Genomic DNA, 20,207 nt, shown 5'->3' with positions numbered 1-20,207 from the left:
TATTGAGTAAAGGGAATTTCCACGAGCAGGAGGCCACTTTTGGATTCAACTCGGAAAGAGGAAATGACACTTTGAGTCCAAAGAAAGGTCCTTCCGATACATCATTAGCAAAAACTTCAGAGCCAATCCATAAAAAAGAAAAGCCCCATTAAACTTTATAGGCAATTCTAACTTCACTTTCATTTGACAGTTTAGGGTGTTGGGGGTTCAAATTTCATCGGTCTCTATTTTAAACTTTAAGATGCCCAGTTCTGATTTAGATCGGTCTTTTCAGATGGGCACGACATCTGGGTGTTAGAGGGTCAATGGAGTGATGGATAAAGATGCTTTTGATGTGATACGGAGGGGAAACTTTTCAGTGGAGGCTACTGAATTTTAAATTATCTTGATTAATGCACATAAAAGATAGCCATGAAATGCTTTCTTCCTGAAACTTGTCTATAATCTCTCCTATGAGACACCAGGAACTTTACATTTCTCCATGAGATGCAGCAGTCGGATAAATATCCAGCACCTGTTGTTTTATTAGAGCAACTGTGCTCTGTAGTGGCTATCGGTGTTCTACATCCAGGGAGATCACACTCCAGTTTGTAGTTGGGCCTTAACTAGTTGTGTCTTTATCATCTAGAGGTCCCAGAATTTTCTTGGGAAAGCAATGCCCAGGGAACCTTCTGTGATTGGCCACTTAAAGGTCATGTGGTCTGAGAAGACATGCTGCTTCTTTGTGAGGGGAGGGGGGATTTGCTAGTTCCTTCTGAGCAGCGTCAGTTAGAAGTGTTGCCTGGTGCTGGGTGATGCAGCTTGGAAGTTCTAGTTCCACCGAAGGTTTTGTGACTATCCAATTGACAACATGCAGGCCGCTGCAGAGGGATCCACGTTTTTTGATCCTGTCGCTTTTGGAAAGGACCTCATGGCAGGGGGTGTGGCAGCAGCAGTGTCCAAGACAACAGTAGCACCCATTGAGCGTGTTAAGCTGCTGCTGCAGGTTCAGGCCTCATCCAAACAGATCCGTGCTGACCAGCAATACAAAGGCATGATAGACTGCTTTGTGCGTATCCCAAGGGAGCAAGGTATGTCTTTGCTGAAAGCAAGTTTTCCTTTGAGGAGGGGTGGTTTAGAGACGCTGATTGTAAGCTGCAAATCTGGAACTCCCTAGTTTAATTCTACACTTTCCAAGGAGCTAGTTGGTAGACTTAGGCAAGCCTTTTTTGTCTTGACTCCACATCTGCAATGTGAGAACAATAATTCTGGCCTGTTAGGCAGGGATGTTGTGACATTTATTAAGAAATCTACTGAAGAGTTCACTTTGAACACCCAAGCTTTGTTATTTCCACACCCGAACTTATGTATATTCCCACACTTTCCAGCCCATTACTCTTTTAAAAATGTTCTTTGGTGATATCCTCAATAAGTAGGTTGTCGTGATTTCCCACTTAATTCCCATTTGTCGTTCTTCACTGCCAGTCAAATGGGCCAGAGTGTGTAGAATATATCCTCCTTTCTATGGCTCCTTCTATTAATATACTTTTACCACACCCCTTTTTCCAGTCTACACATGCAAATTTGTCAGACCAAATGTATTTCTATTCCTCTTTCCAGTTTCAATAGAAATGTCAATCCTGAGGTAAGCAGAAATTCTCCCTGCATGTCATGCTTCCTCACTTTAAAGGACAGTGTAGTTACTAGTGAACTTCTCCTTACCTGCCTCTGCTTCCCTTTCCTGCCCTTCAGCAAATAAAGCTACATTCTGTGTGTATTCTTGGGAGTAACTTCCACAGAGGTCTGAGTAAGTATGTATGGGCTTATGCTGCATGTGTACAGAACACAAAAGCCCCAGAAATAGATTAAAACATGAATGCAATGATCATTTTGACTTACCTAAGTCTCTAACCAACAAGGAAAGTTAATGATACTTAAAGAATTACCTGATTTTGGTATGAACCCCTTGTGCATATAACCTGAAACATTTGGTCCCCTTTTGGAGTATGTTACATGACTGAATATGTTCTTCTTGAAATGATTTTTTGTATAAAATAATGCTCACTGAACATTTGGTATACCGAACAACACCTATAGATTGGGTGACTTTTACAAAAAAATATATACACTGAAGGTCAAAGGAGTAACCGTTTCTGTCAAAACAACAAAATTACCTGGAGATAAAATATGCCCTGACCTTTCAATAGAGGCTTAATGGGATGTTATTTACCAGGTTATATTGTTTACCACCTAAACATTAAGCCTCTTTTAAAGGAACAAGATTTTTTCCCCTCCAAGCTGCTGGCAACCCTACTGTGTTTATCTTAAAAGCTAACAACTTTATTGTGACTTCTGGCAAAGTAGATGATGGTTCATGCACACATTTCACTATAAATAAGCTTAGACTTGAAGGTGCCACAGGATTAATGTTTTTTTAAAAAAATCTGAATGACATGATAAATTATGGACTGTCCAAATGTTATGTTCTATGTGCTTGTCCCTTCTTCCCTTCTTCCCTTCTTACCTTTCAAATCATTACCTGACACTTCCCTTCTTACCTTTCAAATCATTCCTGAAAGCTTGCTTTTCCTTCAGACAACCTTTACTACTGTAACCTCTCTGCAGTATTTTCCTCAGAATTCCTCAAAAACATTCTCATTCCTCAAATTAGCTCCCCCACTTTTCACTTAATAAGATTCCACTTTATAAGGCACTAGCACGCAATACTGCCGTCTCCTTAACAGCTTAATCAGCATATTTAATCATCAGCATATTTAAAGCATTTTGTGCTGGTAAGAGTGTGGCTGATTATCGGGTGGGGGATTCTCAGGAAAACACAGCATTTCCTGTGCGAACCATGCTTTGTCTAATGTGAAGATTATGATGATAAGAAAACAAGTTGCATGCATGCTTTCAGTATCTAGACCAGGGGTAGGGAACCTTTAACACTCAAAGAGCCATTTGGACCCGTTTTCCACGGGAAAAGAAAACACTTGGAGCCGCAAATAATTTTTGACATTTAAAATAAAGATAACACTATATATATAGGGTTTTTTTTTACCTTTTACTCCACTCATTCTGAGAAGCGCATGGATGCGCCCGCCCTGCAGGCATGAAGCCAGCAGCTCGGCCTCGCCGGCCGCCGGGAAAGCACCCACCCTGGTCCAATGGGGCGGGCAAGAGGGGAACCCCACGGCGCGGCCCAGCTGACCGTGGGCAGTTGGTGCGCCTGCCCTGCTGCCTGCAGGGCGGGCCAGGATGGGGCCGGCAGCTCGGCTTGTGGAGCCACAGTGCAAGGGCAGAAGAGCCGCATACGGCTCTCGAGCCGCAGGTTCCCTACCCCTGATCTAGACTATCTTAGGCCATCTGTCCTTATTCAAAGGGTCTTAGTACCCCCTCTGCTAGTCTATCTTCGACAGCCATCAAGTGCAGATAGGTGATGTTTTTATGTCACAGTGGGATCACAGTAATCTCTTTTTATTATTTATTCTCTGCCCCTGGCATTACTAGCACCCAGCACACCAGAACTGGTTTCCTGCCAATAGTTGCTTCTTTGCTGCCCATTAATCATTCCATGAATTTGTTTTATACCAGCCATTAGACAACTATGTAGTATACAGAAATAAATCTACAGTATATGTATCAAATACTTTAATTCAACCATATCTTAACATTATAGCATCCCTCATATGACAGGCATTCTATATCCTAGTATTTAAGGTCAAATGTTGTAGGAATGTTGGCTTGGTCCCAAAGGGCTTCTGTTTAGGAATAAGCAGAAAAAAGTTATCCATTTTGAGTTAATCTGTCTCTCCAAGTGCAGCCCCACCACCACTACCACCACACACCCCAATTCCTATATTCCAGTAGTTCCTGCAGGGACAGAATCTTCAGGAGAGCTTTTCAAGAGTTCAGAGGGCTGAAACAGAGAGGTGGCTAGAGCAGAATATTTGGATCTGATATTTTGTGATGTTCTGTATTCACTGTTCCTTTCCCAAGGACTGTCTAATGTGGGATTTATCACAGCTTAGCATTTTCACACAGCTAGCCATTACGACACTAGGATCTCTTTAACCATGGTAATAATACTTAAGGATCAACTGACAAATCAAAATTAGGTACATGAAGGGTATATATTTATTTATTTTATTTATTTATTTATTTTGAGTTTTTTATACCGCCCTACCCCCGAAGGGCTCTGGGCGGTGAACAACAGTCTAAAACATACAATCAAATCGATTTAAAATAGATACAGCGTATCTATATATCAATATATCAAGTGAATCAGTGGGGTGTAGTAATTCAAATGTGAAACTAGGATCTGGAAGATACAAGTTCAAATCTCCACTCTGCCATGGAAACCAGGTGGGCAAACTTGGGGCAGTTACACACTCTCAGCCTCACCTAACTAACCAACTCATAGGGTTGTTGTGAGGATAAAATGGAGGAGAGGAATACAATGTAAGCCACCTTGGGTCTCCATCAGGGAAAACGTACAGTACAGTGAATGATGTACAGTAAATAAAATATGTGGGTGTGTAAAATGATTGGCCTTTACTGATGTAATTATGGATTTGCTTTCCTAAGCACCATAACAGCAACTTAGCTCCCTTGGTACTGATTCTAATCTAACACTCAACCATTATTACAATTTATGAATTGGGGTACAAATTTTTAGCCCATCATTTTATTCCTTTCTCTTTTACTGCAATGAGATTCTTAACAAAAATCTATTTTATATTATTATTTCTTAAAACCTTTGTAAGGAGACTTCCCAGATGCTTTTGAAATTTGCATGGAGAATACTAAAAACTGCACCAATGGTTAGGAGTAATCGCTACTTACTCCCCCTTCCCCCAAGTAATTAGTGCTGCACTGATTGGTTTTAACACTTACAAGCCATTTTGGGGCATCTAGAAAGATCCTGAAGTAAAGAGAACAGCTGCCTGTCCTATAATTATAAAAGAAAGATGTTATCACAGGCAGCCCAAAGTATACTCTCTTCTAAAAAGGGAGTTGACCATTGTACTTAAGATTTTTGGTATTCCAAGGTTTCATAATATAGTTGTCTGATGGTTTATACCTGAAATAATATAAATTTCTGGGGTCAGCTTTCAGGAAAAGAATCAGAGAGCAGCCTAGTTCTTCAGCTAACTAAAATAATAATCATGTTGTGTTGTCATATTAATATAGCATTTAAGATAACATACTACATTTTTTAATCTGTCTGTAGGATTTATCAGCTTCTGGCGCGGCAATCTTGCCAATGTTATCCGATATTTCCCTACGCAGGCCCTAAACTTTGCTTTTAAGGACAAATATAAGCAGATTTTCATGTCTGGTGTGGATAAAGATAAACAGGTAAATGTATTCTGACATTTAATTAAGAAAATGCGTAGCCCTTCCCTGTCCTTCACTTGTTCTGATCAAGCAGAGTGACCAACGTGGGATTATTAATGCATCTTATTAGTACATTAGAGATAGTTACCCAGCATCTGGAAGAATAATTGAATTTTAACCATGTGGTGTTAAGATCTATTATATGCCATGCCTCTGGAGTTTTTACCAATACACAAAACAATTTTCTAAACTAGTTGATTTTTAAAAAACGTTCAAGTTAATTTTCTTGGCTGGATCTGTTGGACCAAAATGAATAAAGAAAACATAGATCCTCCTTATTAATTGGAGCAATCTAACTTCAGCACTTAACTGATGCAGCCAGCCCTTTGGATAGATTATGTGGGGACGCAAAAGTTATCGCAGTGCTGTAGATTGTTGGGAAGCCATTTTCTGATAACAGAACCAAAGTTTCTGACAGCTGCATCATCAATTAATTCCTTCTTCATCTGTAAATGTTTAAAGCCAACATCTTTTCCAGAGGCTTTGTATGACTCGAGGATAGGGATCTGTATTTATTTTTTTTTGGACCAAGTGCCAAAATGGTTGAGTGCCTACTTGTGAAAAAGTGGGTATGCTGGCAGACAAAAAAATGTGGGAAGAAATGAATGTGGTGTTTGGCTACACATTCTGCGTACAAGCAGATGCCTAGTAGCATTGCTAGAGCATGATACTGGCATGCCACTGTTTGGAGTTTTCAAGGCAAGAGGCAATCAAAGATGGTTTACCATTGCCTGCCTCTGTGTAGTGACCAGGGAATTTTATGGTGATGTCCCATCCAAATATTAACCAGGGCTGACACTGCTTAGCAGTCAAGATCTGATGAGATCCAGCTAGCCTAGGCTGTTCAGGTCAGGACATTTGAGTACATGTCAATAGGGGTTGCCTATTCCTAGTCTAGGGCTTCCTCCAGAAAAAAACAAGTCCAGATGAGGAAGCCTTTAAGAGGAAGTTCCCACATCACCATTGTTCATTTCTCAATTATTACCACACCATGTGATAATTTGCATGTATGAAAGAGCTAAAACAAATCAAGCATCACAGGTTCAATCCCCATTAGATTCTGAGGCAGCAGATGTCAGAAAAGACTTCTCTAGCCACTGCCTGTCAGGATAGACAACACTGAGCTAGACAAAATAGCTGGACCAGGATTTGGCTCAGACCTGGAATTATCTTTGATTTGGATATTGTCAGCGGTATTCAAAAGAACTTTTCTTAATTTACATTTTTATTTTCTTTCTTCCTAATGCCTTCTGTATTGCCAGAAACATAATATTTTCTAAAATGCATCAAATATACTAATGCTGTTTCCATTTTTATGTTCTCTTTTTGATGGGCACTTGCAAGACACTTTCCAATTGGACTTATTACCTTATCTTACCTGCAAATTCATTTTTAAGCCATTCCTTAACCTAGAAAATGCAAAATGCATCTTAAAACACCTGGTGGAATAAATGATACAGAATGAAAAAGTCTTTCTGGGGGTTTTATGTTATATCATAGAATAATATTTATAACTATGCCTAGGATGGTGTTTTCGCTGATTTTCCCCCTCCAATGTGAAATCTCTGATTCCCACCAAGCTATTCCTGAGGATCTCACCCCCAGAAGCAGCACTTAGAGATGTATTTTGGGCTGCTACTGCTGCTGCATAGGGTGGGGGATCAGCAAAAATTGACTCACCTTTTACCCATAGAACTTCAAGTGTGTATCCCAGTTAATGTTCTATTCATAGTTTCTAAAGAAAAACAATGTGTGTGTTTTAATTGCAAATTCTGCAATCCAGCCAATACTAATTTTGTTTAGTCCATCAAAACCAAATGGAACATAATATTTGCAGCTAACTTACTGGGGACTAAACTATGTTATGAGCTTTTTAAAAAAGCATTTTTTAAGTCTCTCATGAGGTGGAAAGGGACCTGATTCAGATTGGAACCATGGTTTCAGGGGATAGGGATTAGGCCTACCCACAACAGGCCATGATGGCCCAGGGAGTTATTTCCTTGTTCTGAAAACTTTTGTCCATACAGCAAAAGGTAGACAAGATGTTTAAAGTTACATGTGCCCCAAATGTTTTTTAATTCTAAATATCTAGCACATGGGCCCTCTAGTGAGATCAGATTTAAGTTCCCCCTCCCCATTTTCCCCATCATAAAATTCTGCAAATGGTGCCATGAAGCTACTTGACCCATGAGGAAAACAGCAGCTCCATGGGGGCGGGGGGCGGGGAGTTTCAGGGCTGTTAAAGGCATAGAGGGAGACTTAGTGCCCTCCCCTGCATCATGTTGTGGTTCCAAGTCCAAGTATGAGTCCCATATATTCACCTATTTAATAGGGGAGGGGTAGACAGCCAGGGAGCTCATTCAAAGAATATCTTGTTCAGTTAAGCCCTTATGGTCAAATCTGGCAAGATATGAGGTGATTTGGGAGGGGATGTTTCCAGTGTTAAAACAAAAGTCCAGCCACATGCTTGCAGTACAATAGCAAACATCATCTTGCAGAACTTTTGATCCCACCACAGCCAAGGAGGGACTGAGACTGTTTATAGGAGTGAATGCCTGCAGCTGTAACAGTGGCACAAAGTCTGTAGGGACTTACAGCAGGATCCTGTCCAGCAGTGGTGGAGCTACAAGGGGACGGGGGGGCGCATTGCACCAGGCATTCGCCTGGGGGGCACGAAAATCGCCCCGCCCCCTTTTCCCCGCCTTGCCAGGCCTGGCCCCATCCCACTAGCTGGCCTGTTTCATCCAGCAGAAAGCTGTTTTCTGCTGGCTGGAAAAGGTAAGTGGGGGGAGCACGGGGGGGGGGGACCGGGGCCACAGGGGGGCGGAAAACATGGAGTCTTACCCAGGCGCACTCCTGCCCAGCTGCAGCCCTGCTGTCCAGCATTTGTGATGCCTCACAACGGAGCTTAGACTTCTAATTCCTCACAGGCAGAGGAGATGGCACTTTGCCATCTGAAGAGAGTCTAAACCAGGACTTTCTTCCTCTTTCCCTTCTGGGGTTCCAGTTCTGATTATTGAGTCTCCGGTGGAGGGGGGTATCCTTAATTATTTTATTTGTTTAACTTTGATTTTTAACTAAAGCCCATTTTTCTATTTCAGTTTTTCAAGTGGTTTCTTTTAAACTTGGCTTCTGGTGGGGCTGCTGGAGCAACTTCTTTGTGTGTCGTTTATCCATTAGATTTTGCACGAACTCGATTAGGTGCAGATATTGGGAAAGGTACGGACTCTGTCTTCATAATGTATTTAAGGGAGTGCACAGGTTGTCTGTATGCTGGAAAAGTCCACGCTGCGTTCTTTTTGGTGGGAGAAATTCTCCTGCCAAACACACCAACTTGGATCCTAATCAGCATAAGTGGAGTTAAGAACATAAGAACTAGCCTGCTGGATCAGACCAGAGCCCATCTAGTCCAGCACTCTGCTACTCGCAGTGGCCCACCAGGTGCCTTTGGGAGCTCACATGCAGGATGTGAAAGCAATGGCCTTCTGCTGCTGCTGCTTCCGAGCACCTGGTCTGCTAAGGCATTTGCAATCTGAGATCAAGGAGGATCAAGATTGGTAGCCATAGATCGACTTCTCCTCCATAAATCTGTCCAAGCCCTTTTTAAAGCTATCCAGGTTAGTGGCCATCACCAGCTCCTGTGGCAGCATATTCCAAACACCAATCACACGTTGTGTGAAGAAGTGTTTCCTTTTATGAATGAAATATGCATTCCTTTCAATGAATGCCCCCTGGTTCTAGTTGTAAGGAATTCCATAGAAGCAGAAATAAAAGGCTCTTTGGTGAAAATTTCCAGAGGCTTTGTATGACTCGAGGATAGGGATCTGTATTTTTTTTTTTTTTGGACCAAGTGCCAAAATGGTTGAGTGCCTACTTGTGAAAAAGTGGGCATGCTGGCAGACAAAAAAATGTGGGAAGAAATGAATGTGGTGTTTGGCTACACATTCTGCGTACAAGCAGATGCCTAGTAGCATTGCTAGAGCATGATACTGGCATGCCACTGTTTGGAGTTTTCAAGGCAAGAGGCAATCAAAGATGGTTTACCATTGCCTGCCTCTGTGTAGTGACCAGGGAATTTTATGGTGATGTCCCATCCAAATATTAACCAGGGCTGACACTGCTTAGCAGTCAAGATCTGATGAGATCCAGCTAGCCTAGGCTGTTCAGGTCAGGACATTTGAGTACATGTCAATAGGGGTTGCCTATTCCTAGTCTAGGGCTTCCTCCAGAAAAAACAAGTCCAGATGAGGAAGCCTTTAAGAGGAAGTTCCCACATCACCATTGTTCATTTCTCAATTATTACCACACCATGTGATAATTTGCATGTATGAAAGAGCTAAAACAAATCAAGCATCACAAGTATTTGATCTTGCACCAGGTTCAATCCCCATTAGATTCTGAGGCAGCAGATGTCAGAAAAGACTTCTCTAGCCACTGCCTGTCAGGATAGACAACACTGAGCTAGACAAAATAGCTGGACCAGGATTTGGCTCAGACCTGGAATTATCTTTGATTTGGATATTGTCAGCGGTATTCAAAAGAACTTTTCTTAATTTACATTTTTATTTTCTTTCTTCCTAATGCCTTCTGTATTGCCAGAAACATAATATTTTCTAAAATGCATCAAATATACTAATGCTGTTTCCATTTTTATGTTCTCTTTTTTGATGCAAGCACCCTAAAAAAGACTTACTTCCAATTGGACTTATTACCTTATCTTACCTGCAAATTCATTTTTTTAAAGCCATTCCCAACTCTAGAAAAAAATGCAAAATTTCCATCTTAAAACACCTGGTGGAATAAATGATACAAGAATGAAAAAAGTCTTTCTGGGGGTTTTATAGCTACATCATAAGAATAAATATTTATAACTATGCCTAGGATGGTGTTTTCACTGGATTTTTCCCCCCTCCAATGTGAAATCTCTGGATTCCCACCAAGCTATTCCTGAGGATCTCACCCCCAGAAGCAGCACTTAGAGATGTATTTTGGGCTGCTACTGCTGCTGCATAGGGTGGGGGATCAGCAAAAATTGACTCACCTTTTACCCATAGAACTTCAAGTGTGTATCCAAGTTAATGTTCTATTCATAGTTTCTAAAGAAAAACAATGTGTGTGTTTTAATTGCAAATTCTGCAATCCAGCCAATACTAATTTTGTTTAGTCCATCAAAACCAAATGGAACATAATATTTGCAGCTAACTTACTGGGGACTAAACTATGTTATGAGCTTTTTAAAAAAGCATTTTTTAAGTCTCTCATGAGGTGGAAAGGGACCTGATTCAGATTGGAACCATGGTTTCAGGGGATAGGGATTAGGCCTACCCACAACAGGCCATGATGGCCCAGGGAGTTATTTCCTTGTTCTGAAAACTTTTGTCCATACAGCAAAAGGTAGACAAGATGTTTAAAGTTACATGTGCCCTAAAATGCTTTTTAATTCTAAATATCTAGTACTAGCGGCCCCTAGTGAGATCGATCAGATTTAAGTTCCCCTCCCCATTTTCCCATCATGTACTCCTTAGCAAATGGTGCCATGACGCTAATGGACCCATGAGGAAAACGGCAGCTCCATGGGCGGTGCGGGAGCCAGGGCTGTTAAAGGCATAGAGGGAGACTTAGTGCCCTCCCCTGCATCATGTTGTGGTTCCAAGTCCAAGTATGAGTCCCATATATTCACCTATTTAATAGGGGAGGGGTAGACAGCCAGGGAGCTCATTCAAAGAATATCTTGTTCAGTTAAGCCCTTATGGTCAAATCTGGCAAGATATGAGGTGATTTGGGAGGGGATGTTTCCAGTGTTAAAACAAAAGTCCAGCCACATGCTTGCAGTACAATAGCAAACATCATCTTGCAGAACTTTTGATCCCACCACAGCCAAGGAGGGACTGAGACTGTTGTTTATAGGAGCAATGCCTGCGAGCTGTAACACAGTGGCACAAAGCCTGTAGGGATCTCTACAGTGATCCTGTCCAGCAGTAGGAGGGCTACAAGGGGACTTGAGGCGTGACATTGCACCAGGTGCATTCGGCCTGGGAAGGGGGGCCGTAATGAACGCCTCTCGCCTCTTTTCCTGCCTTTGTTGTGGCCTGGCCCCATCCCACTGAAGTTGCTCATGTTTCATCCAGCAGAAAGCTGCTTCTCTGCTGGCTGGAAAAGGTCCAAGTGGGGAGCGAGTATCGGGGACCGGGGCCACAGGGGGTTGAGCTCATGGAGTCTGCCCCAGGCGCACTCCTGCCCAGCTGCAGCCCCCCCTGCTGTCCAGCATTTCCAGATGCCTCACAACGGAGCTTAGGGAATTTCTAATTCCTCATTAGTGGCAGAGGAGATGTTAATTTCTTGCCATCTGAAGAGAGTCTAAACCAGGGACTTTCTTCCTCTTTCCCTTCCTGGGGTTCCAGTTCTGATTATTGAGTCTCCGTGAGGGGGGGGGTATCCTTAATTATTTTATTTGTTTAACTTTGATTTTTAACTAAAGCCCATTTTTCTATTTCAGTTTTTCAAGTGGTTTCTTTTAAACTTGGCTTCTGGTGGGGCTGCTGGAGCAACTTCTTTGTGTGTCGTTTATCCATTAGATTTTGCAATTTAACTTCGATTAGGTGTGCAGATATTGGGAAAGAGTAATGGACTCTGGGTTCTATAATGTATTTAAGGGAGTGCACAGGTTGTCTGTATGCTGGAAAAGTCCACGCTGCGTTCTTTTTGGTGGGAGAAATTCTCCTGCCAAACACACCAACTTGGATCCTAATCAGCATAAGTGGAGTTAAGAACATAAGAACTAGCCTGCTGGATCAGACCAGAGCCCATCTAGTCCAGCACTCTGCTACTTTCGCAGAAGGGCTCCACCAGGTGTCTTTTGGGCCTGCCACATGCAGGATGTGCTTAATGGCTCTCTGCTGCTGCTGCTCCCCGAAAGCACCTGGTCTGCTAAGCAGCATTTGCAATCTGAGATCAAGGAGGATGCAAGATTGGTAGTTTAGATCGAGCTTCTCCTCCATAAATCCGATGTTCAGCCAGCACCTTTTAAAGCCTATCCAGGGTTAGTATTATCACTCAGCTCCTTGTGGTAGCATATTCTAACACCAATCACACGTTGTAAAGAAGTGTTTCCTTTTAGGAATGTAAATAGGCGGCTGCCCTTACCATCAACACCATTGAAACCTTTACACTAGTATTGTGAGAAAGAGAGAAAAATTTCTCTCTGTCAACATTTTCTACCCCATGAATAATTTTATAGACTTCAATCATATTCCCCCTCAGACGTCTCCTCTCCAAACTAAAGAGTCCCAAACGCTGCAGCCTCTCCTCATTAGGAAGGTGCTCCAATCCCTCAATCATCCTCGTTGCCTTCTCTGCACTTTTTCTATCTCTTCGATATCCTTTTTGAGATGTGGTGACCAGAACTGAACACAGTACTCCCAAGTGCGGTCGCACCACGGCTTTATATAAGGGCATGACAATCCTTGCATAGTTTTATTATCAACTCCCTCTTTCCTAATTATCCCTGTAGCATAGAGTTTGCCTTTTTTCACAGCTGCCATGCATTGAGTTGACATTCCCATGGAACTATCAACTAAGACGTCCAAGTCCCTTTGAACTGCATTTGCCATTTCTTAGCCCACTCACCTAATTTATAAAGGTCTGCTTGGAGCTCTTCGCAATCCTTTGCAGTTCTCACCACCCTACATAATTTGGTATCATCTGCAAACTTGGCCACCACGTTATTCACCCCTACTTCCAGGTCATTTATGAATAGGTTAAAGAGCACTGGTCCCAAAACGGATCCTTGGGGGACACCACTCCCGACATCTCTCCATTGTGAGAACTTCCCATTTAAACCCATCCTTTGTTTCCTGTTCCTCAACCAGTTTTTAATCCATAGGAGGACTTCCCCTCTTATTCCTTCATTGCTGAGTTTTCTCAACAGTCTCTGGTGAGGAACTGTGTCAAAAGCCTTTTGGAAATCCAAGTAGACAATTTCCTGGGTCCCCCCTAGACTCTTTCTTAAAGATTGGTGTGACATTGGCCATCTTCCAGTGTTCAGGATGGAGGCAGATTTCAGGGATAAGTTGCATATTAAAGTAAGAACATCAGCAATTTCATGCTTGAGCTCTTTAAGAACTCTTGAATGAATGCAATCTGGGCCAGGGGATTTGGTAGCACTACAGAGTTGCACTACAGAAAGGCAATCTCCCCAACTAGTGCCTTCTCAGAATTGTACTCCCTGAGGAATTGTGCTCCCTGAGGAAAAGTGGAAGTTGGCTATGAGAACATAGAGTCAGCAGTTACCAATGGAGGCAGAATTGCTGACAGCAACTTTCAGCACAATTCAGATTTGGGAGAGGGGGCATGTGTTAGCAGTGAATGCAGCATCACACTGCCTCCAAAAAGTTTTGGGCAGCACAGAAAGGAGGGAAATCTGAAAACTTTCCTGCCATCCAAATCACCCCATAGTTGAAACAGGCTTCTGCTACATTTTTGTGTGGAGTAAGTCTGCAGACTCAGAGGGTGGTGTTCCTGGGACAGAATGCCAGTGGAAGATGACTAAAGTTGGCTCCACCCCCATGAGCACCCCGGCTCACCCCCCATGCCATTATCCACTTGGACATCAACGTAGGTCCGCAGCAGCACCCACTTTTGGGTTTGTGAGCTGTGGAGCAGCCGGATGCAGGCATCTTTGCCCTCTCCACTGGCATGGGTGCCCCTTACGCTGGTGGAGGGGGCAAATATGTCGGCGTGGCTCCCCTTCTGCTCTCCAAGCCCATTTGGTCCCTTCATCTGTATTGGGTTGTTAGGATCCAAGCTTCTACCTCTTTAAAGGGTACATTTTGTGCAATTTGAAGTAGACAAAAATCACACACTCTTTGATTGTCTAATCTTATATATGGGAGCCCATTTTTTTCTTCTTTTCTTAATGCACGGAATTTGTATCATTGCATCATTTAGATGTTATGGTTCCTAGTTATACAAAGGCATAATTCAGTTTGGAAATCCCATAATAAGCATGCTAGGAACATCTACAGTTTAGCTTTCCATAAACATTGTAAATTGGATGTTTCCAATTTAGTATGCATATAACATTTTCTTCAGCTTTGTTGAACACATTGCTGAACAATGGTGCAGCTGTACAAAGGTCACTTTTTATATATCTTTCAGATATTGTCTGTGATTTGGGGGGGGGGGGGCATTCCCTTTTTTAAAGCTTGGTTTGTTTTTCTGCAACTTGTCAGAAATTGCAGTGCTATCCTTATTTCCCTGAATCAATCTGATCTTTTCTTCTGCCATGTTAGGTCCTGAAGAACGACAGTTCAAAGGCCTTGGCGACTGTCTTGCCAAAATTGTAAAAAAAGATGGGCCTCGTGGCCTATACCAAGGATTTGGTGTATCTGTACAAGGAATAATTGTGTACCGGGCATCCTATTTTGGGTGTTATGATACCATAAAAGTAAGTTTCTCTGTCAAAACCCACACTGTTAAAAAAACACGTTTGTGGATTTTTTTAATATGCCATATTACGTAGTTAGTAGTTTCTGGCATTGTTTATCCTGTTTCACAAACTGTGAAGTGTAACTCACAGATTTCCTCAAAGGTACTCAGTAGTTTAGGGTCATGCAGATGTTACTAACAACTGCTGCTATAAATTTATACAGCCCAATCCAATAATTTCTGAGACTGAAGTCTACTACATGTATGAAGAGTCCTTGCTCACAGCTGTTCTGTTCACTCCCAACAGAGGGAGCAGACTGTAATGTACATTATGGTGTAAGAAGATGCTAATTTTCCCTACTGAATTAAGTGGGGCAGCCTGTCTGTGGCTGTTTCCCCACTTACAAAATGGAGGTCAATACGCTGCGGTTTCCTTTGCTGTGGGACCTGTTGAGCGTGGGTTCGTGGTTCCCACTGCAGCTTCTGGCCCCTTGGTTCAATAAACCGGCAGCCGCGCAGCAGCCGTGCAGGACTCCCCACAAGCGCGCAATCTGCTCATGGGCTGTCCTGATTGGCTGCTGCATTGTGCTGGGGCAGGAATTTTTTTAAAAAAAGAATCGACGTCTCCACATCTATTTGAGCGCTCAAACGGACGTGCAGATGATCTTCAGGGAGGACCCAATTCGTGCAAAAAAAGAAATCCACGCGCACGCCCACACGCGCCGCTTCCCCTTTCTCTCTCTGCCCTCTCTCCGGACTTCTCACCCAGCAGGGCTTCTGGTGTTAAAAAAAATGTTAAAAAACCAGGTTGCGTGCACATCGCACACACCCCACTGTAGCCTGATTGGAGGGGAGAATCACGTCACTCAGTGGCGGGAAAATCAAACCCGGAGTCACACACACCCCGGGCTTCCCCACTCCCCCGCACTTGGTGCGGGGTTTTGGAAAAGGTGCTCAACCATCCAGGAACAGAACTTCCGCATGCTGAGGAGGAAGGAGAGTGGCAGAATTGGGGTCGCTGCTGAGGTAGTGGGGAGTGCGGCTGGACCCCGCGTTACTTTCCACAAGTAGCGCGCAACAAAAGGTGAGTGGGGAAACGGCCTGTGATATCTGGAGTACTTTCAGGCTTTGGTTTGCCATTTTTTGTTTATAGAGCATTAGCTCATTTATTCTTACTGAGGCCTTGAACCATTTTTCTCATTATTGCGTAAGGAAATTGGCTGAGAGACAGAATAAATAGCTGATTCAAAACCAGGGCATTCATGGCAGAACAGTTCTTACAGAACTCAATATTTAATACTCCATCACCACACCAGAGTTGGCCAGTTTATGTCACACTGAGGAACCGCCATGTTTTCCAGGGACAAGAGCAACGAACCAGTCACAGATTATGAGGTTCTGTAATATTAATTTATTTATTATAACATTTATATTCTTTTTTTTCCCAAAGGGGACCCAAAGCAACTTGCAATAGAAAAATATAGCATAAACAAATTAGAGAAAGGGGGGAAGCTTCCAAGAGCAAGGCAAGTCTCCCAGCGGATCTTCTGCCCAGCTTCAGGTCAAGCACTTCGCCTCTTCCCCTGCAGCTCATCCCACTGGTCAAGTTGGGCTTATCTGCAAGAAAGGGTCAGGGCAGAAACAGAGGACCAAACGACACTTTACAAGTTACATAAATTTACGACAGGGAGTAACAGCTAAATAACTTCCCCTGATAATTGCCACAAATCATACTGATATTAAAAGAGCAATCAGTCTAGGGCGGATTCCATATGGGCCAAAAACAGCAGTGTGAAAATGGTGTAAAAGGGTTTTAAATCGTGTAAGGGGGTTTACACCATTTTCACACCGCTGTTTTTGGCCTATGCAGAATCCGCCTAAAAGTTGGCAACCCTTTAAGTTACTTGTCAGCCATCCCAATGTTTATTTATTTATTTATTATATTTATATACCGCTGTCCCCAAAGGCTCGGGCTTAGACCACTTTGGATCTAACAGGTAATATTAATTGCTGCTTAGAATGTTCGCTCAGATGGCCAGATATGAGCAGTGGAAACAGTACATAGGCAATAACTTGAGTGGAAGTGAACCACATAAACACATACACATGAGGGAGAGGGAACGGAGGGAGAGAGAGGGAGGGGTGGCATGCTAGGAAAGGGAGGGAGGGAGGGAGAGGAAAGGGAGGGAGGGGGAGACATGCAAGGGAAGAGAAGTGAGAGAGGGGAGATAGTGAGGGGTGGCATGCAAGGGAGGGGAGGCAGGGGGCCCAGCATCTTGATATGACCCACCCACCCTAGCGGAGGGGAAGGGAAGGAGGGGGAGGGGTGGCATGCAAGGGAAGAGAAGTGAGGGAGGGAAGAGAGTGAGGGGTGACATGCAAGGGATGGGAGGGAAGAGCCAGGCACCCTAGATTCCCTGAATACTGCGGTTAAGAAAACTAGGCACGCATTACTCAGGAGTACGCTCGGTACAGCAACCGTGACATACTTTGAATGGCTGCGTCGCGCCCCTCAGAGGGTTTCCTCAGAAGCGACACCCATTGCCACCCACCAAACTTGCTCCCAGGTAAAGGATCATGACCAGCCAGCCTAAATGTGTGGGAGGGGTGCCTTTCCATTCCCCCCCCCCCCAAGGAATGCGGGCACACACACCACTAACATCGCACTGTATCAGGCTGCGTGTTTGCATGAGCACGTACTGCTGGCCTCTGCAATTGATTTGCTGCTACTGTTCCTTTCCCATTTCACCACAATAAGCCACAGCAACGTGTGGCCGGGCCCCGCTAGTTCCTTGATAATTTCTTATTTCTCTCTTTTTCAATTAGGGATTGCTGCCAAATCCAAAGGAGACTCCATTTCTTGTGTCTTTTGCAATTGCTCAAGTCGTGACTACATGTTCTGGGATACTGTCATATCCCTTTGACACTGTCAGAAGACGTATGATGATGCAGGTATATAACATGTTTAGTGAGGTCTGCTTTATATGATTGTCAGAGCTGATGCACTAGTTGTGTTTTGATCCTTCATGGCTTGTGTCTCCGTTCAAAATTCCATTCCTCAAAATAAAATATCAGCAGAAGCGTAACATCCACATTGCAAGATGGTCAGGCCTTACAAGCCTCACATCAAAAAGGATGTGGGCGGAATAGAGCAGGTGCAGAGGAGAGCAACGAGTATGATCAGAGATCTGGAGGTCAAGCCTATGAGGAAAGGCTGAGGGACTTGGGAATGTTTAGTGTGCAGAGATGGAGAGGATGCATGATTGCTTGTTAAGAATTTGAAGGGCTTGAAGGAGGGCAGCAGAGGATAGGACTCGCACTAATGGGTATAAATTATGGGAATAAAGGTTCTGACTGGATATTAAGAAAATTGTTACAATAAGAGTTCTGCAACAGTGGAATCAGCGGCCTAGGGATAACACATTGGAGCCAATCAAAGGGATCTCCGTGAACAGAATGGGACTTCCTCAGCTTCCCCATCTTGCTACATGCAGTCCAAAAAGTTTCCATGAGGAACAGGATCTCCTGGATCCAACCCACTGCCTCGTTTTTAGAAAATCCAATATATCTTTTCAAGGTTGTGTTTACTGAAATTGAAAGCTGCCCCCCCCCCCATAATTTTTGCTGCAACCCCCTTTAAAAAATCACAAATATTTTAAAAGCTATAGCCCTAATTTTTTTTAAATATGAAAAAAATCTCCTGAGTTTCAACTGACACCGAAAACCTCCATCATGGTTTGATAAAAATTCGCTGAAGAACAATGTTCCAAAGACATCCTGCAGAGTTTATCCAAGTATCAGCAAGCTTCAGAACACCCCCGAGGACAGACGTGACCTCATTTAACTCTGAAGCTTAAATGAAACATCACAAGAAGATCACAGACTTACTAAATTTAGCTGCAAAGATGGGCATCAGGGAAGTATTTACCTACTAAGGTTCTTACAATGAAACAGAGGGGTAATGAAGAGAGAGGTGTTTGTTCTTAGACTTCTAAAGATGCCCAGTACTGCAAATTTCTTGCTGTGAAATGAGAGAGTATATTAATGCTATGGTGTCCAAATCTCTTTGAACACAGAGTGGTGAGACTCAGCGCCAGTATAAAGGAACCATCGACTGTTTTATCAAGATACACCAAAATGAAGGGATTCGAGCCTTCTTTCGGGGAGCCTTCTCAAATGTTCTTCGTGGGACAGGTGGTGCTCTGGTGCTGGTTTTATATGACAAAATTAAGGAATTTCTTAATATTGATATTTCATCAGGCTCGTCATCTGAATAATGGCCACTGCTGAAAAGCTGCTTTACCTTCTAAATCCAGAGAAGACTTAATCGTTTTGAAAATGTTCTTACTTAGTATTCTACCATCAGTGCTGTCCTAAGTCAATAGTTAATTGAAGAGCTGGTAAACCTGCATTTATTCTCATGATTGGAAAGCAACCATTTGTTTTCTCAGATAAAGAAGTTATATTTACCTGTTTTCAAAAAGCTGTGGTTTTCATGTTTCACTGTTTCTTACATTTTTCATTACCAAATCACAGACAGCTTCTATACTAGTGAGTTCATGAATAAGCTATGACACAGATTTCCAGAGCCAAGCTCAACACTAGCTGCTAGACTTCAGTTGTTGCGTTCCCAGCCAAGATAAAATCTAGGTCCGCCTGTCAATCCCTCCCCCTCCTTTATTTATTCACAGTAGCTGTGCATTATTTTGCACCCAAAAATAAGGGAGGGTCAATCGTTTTATTGTAATAGTGGAATTGCTGCTTTACAAAACTGCTTTATAGTTTTATTTATACAATGTCTGCCCTCAATTCTTGAGGAAGAGAAGTAGACAAAAAAACCATATATCTTTGAAATACAGGTGATTTGAAATGTTTAAGGGATTTTAATAGCATGTATTCCTAGCAGACTAGTCATGTTTAATTAACTTAAATATTCTTCCAATAAAAAAAGTATTTCCTTTTGACGATCATGGGTAATAGATTCAGAATGGACCACAAAAAGCCCTTTTTTGCTCAGTGCAGAATTAAGTGGTGGAATTCATTGTCAGTGGTTGTAATGAAGGCCATGATCATTAGCCAGATTCAGAGCATAGGTTTCTGTGTCAGTGGCTACTACTAGCTGTGATTACTCAACTGATTCTCCACATCTACACCCAGAAGCAGTAAGACTCTAAATACCAGTGCTGGAAGGCAATGTCTAGTACTTGGCCTGTATGCCATGTCTGTTGTTCCTCAAAGGCTGTTGTTTGTCCACTGTGTGAAATCAGATGCTGGTCTTGATGACTCAGTTCTCTGACCCCGCAGGGCTCTTCTTATGCTAGTGGGTTACAACAAAGCCAGAAAGGAATCTTGTGGTTCTACAAAGTCTAATAGATTTCCTATGTGTGTGCATGCATAGCATG

At 42.8% G+C, this 20,207-nt stretch overlaps 1 protein-coding gene across 1 annotated transcript; it reads left to right on the top strand.

Annotated features, from left to right (window-relative positions):
- The first annotated feature begins 850 nt into the window (after positions 1–850).
- On the top strand, positions 851–19,261 carry SLC25A31 (solute carrier family 25 member 31). Its single transcript, XM_048508739.1, has 6 exons — positions 851–1,070; positions 5,213–5,340; positions 8,481–8,598; positions 14,670–14,824; positions 17,632–17,757; positions 18,882–19,261. Exons 1-6 carry the CDS (start codon positions 851–853, stop codon positions 19,080–19,082), a joined length of 948 nt encoding a protein of 315 aa, XP_048364696.1. The 3' UTR covers positions 19,083–19,261.
- The last annotated feature ends 946 nt before the right edge of the window (positions 19,262–20,207 follow it).

This window comes from Sphaerodactylus townsendi, linkage group LG10 (genome assembly GCF_021028975.2).
Source record: "Sphaerodactylus townsendi isolate TG3544 linkage group LG10, MPM_Stown_v2.3, whole genome shotgun sequence".
In the NCBI taxonomy this organism is placed as follows: domain Eukaryota; kingdom Metazoa; phylum Chordata; class Lepidosauria; order Squamata; family Sphaerodactylidae; genus Sphaerodactylus; species Sphaerodactylus townsendi.
Note: the sequence above shows the minus strand (reverse complement) of the source record. Positions and strands in the feature narration are given on the sequence as shown.

Bases quoted from the DNA above. Each gene is read 5' to 3' on its own strand.
- SLC25A31 (XM_048508739.1), top strand. From the start codon at position 851: ATGCAGGCCGCTGCAGAGGGATCCACGTTTTTTGATCCTGTCGCTTTT. The intron at 14,825-17,631 runs GTAAGTTTCTCT...TTTTTCAATTAG, and splicing joins GGTGTTATGATACCATAAAA to GGATTGCTGCCAAATCCAAA. The intron at 17,758-18,881 runs GTATATAACATG...CTTTGAACACAG, and splicing joins GAAGACGTATGATGATGCAG to AGTGGTGAGACTCAGCGCCA.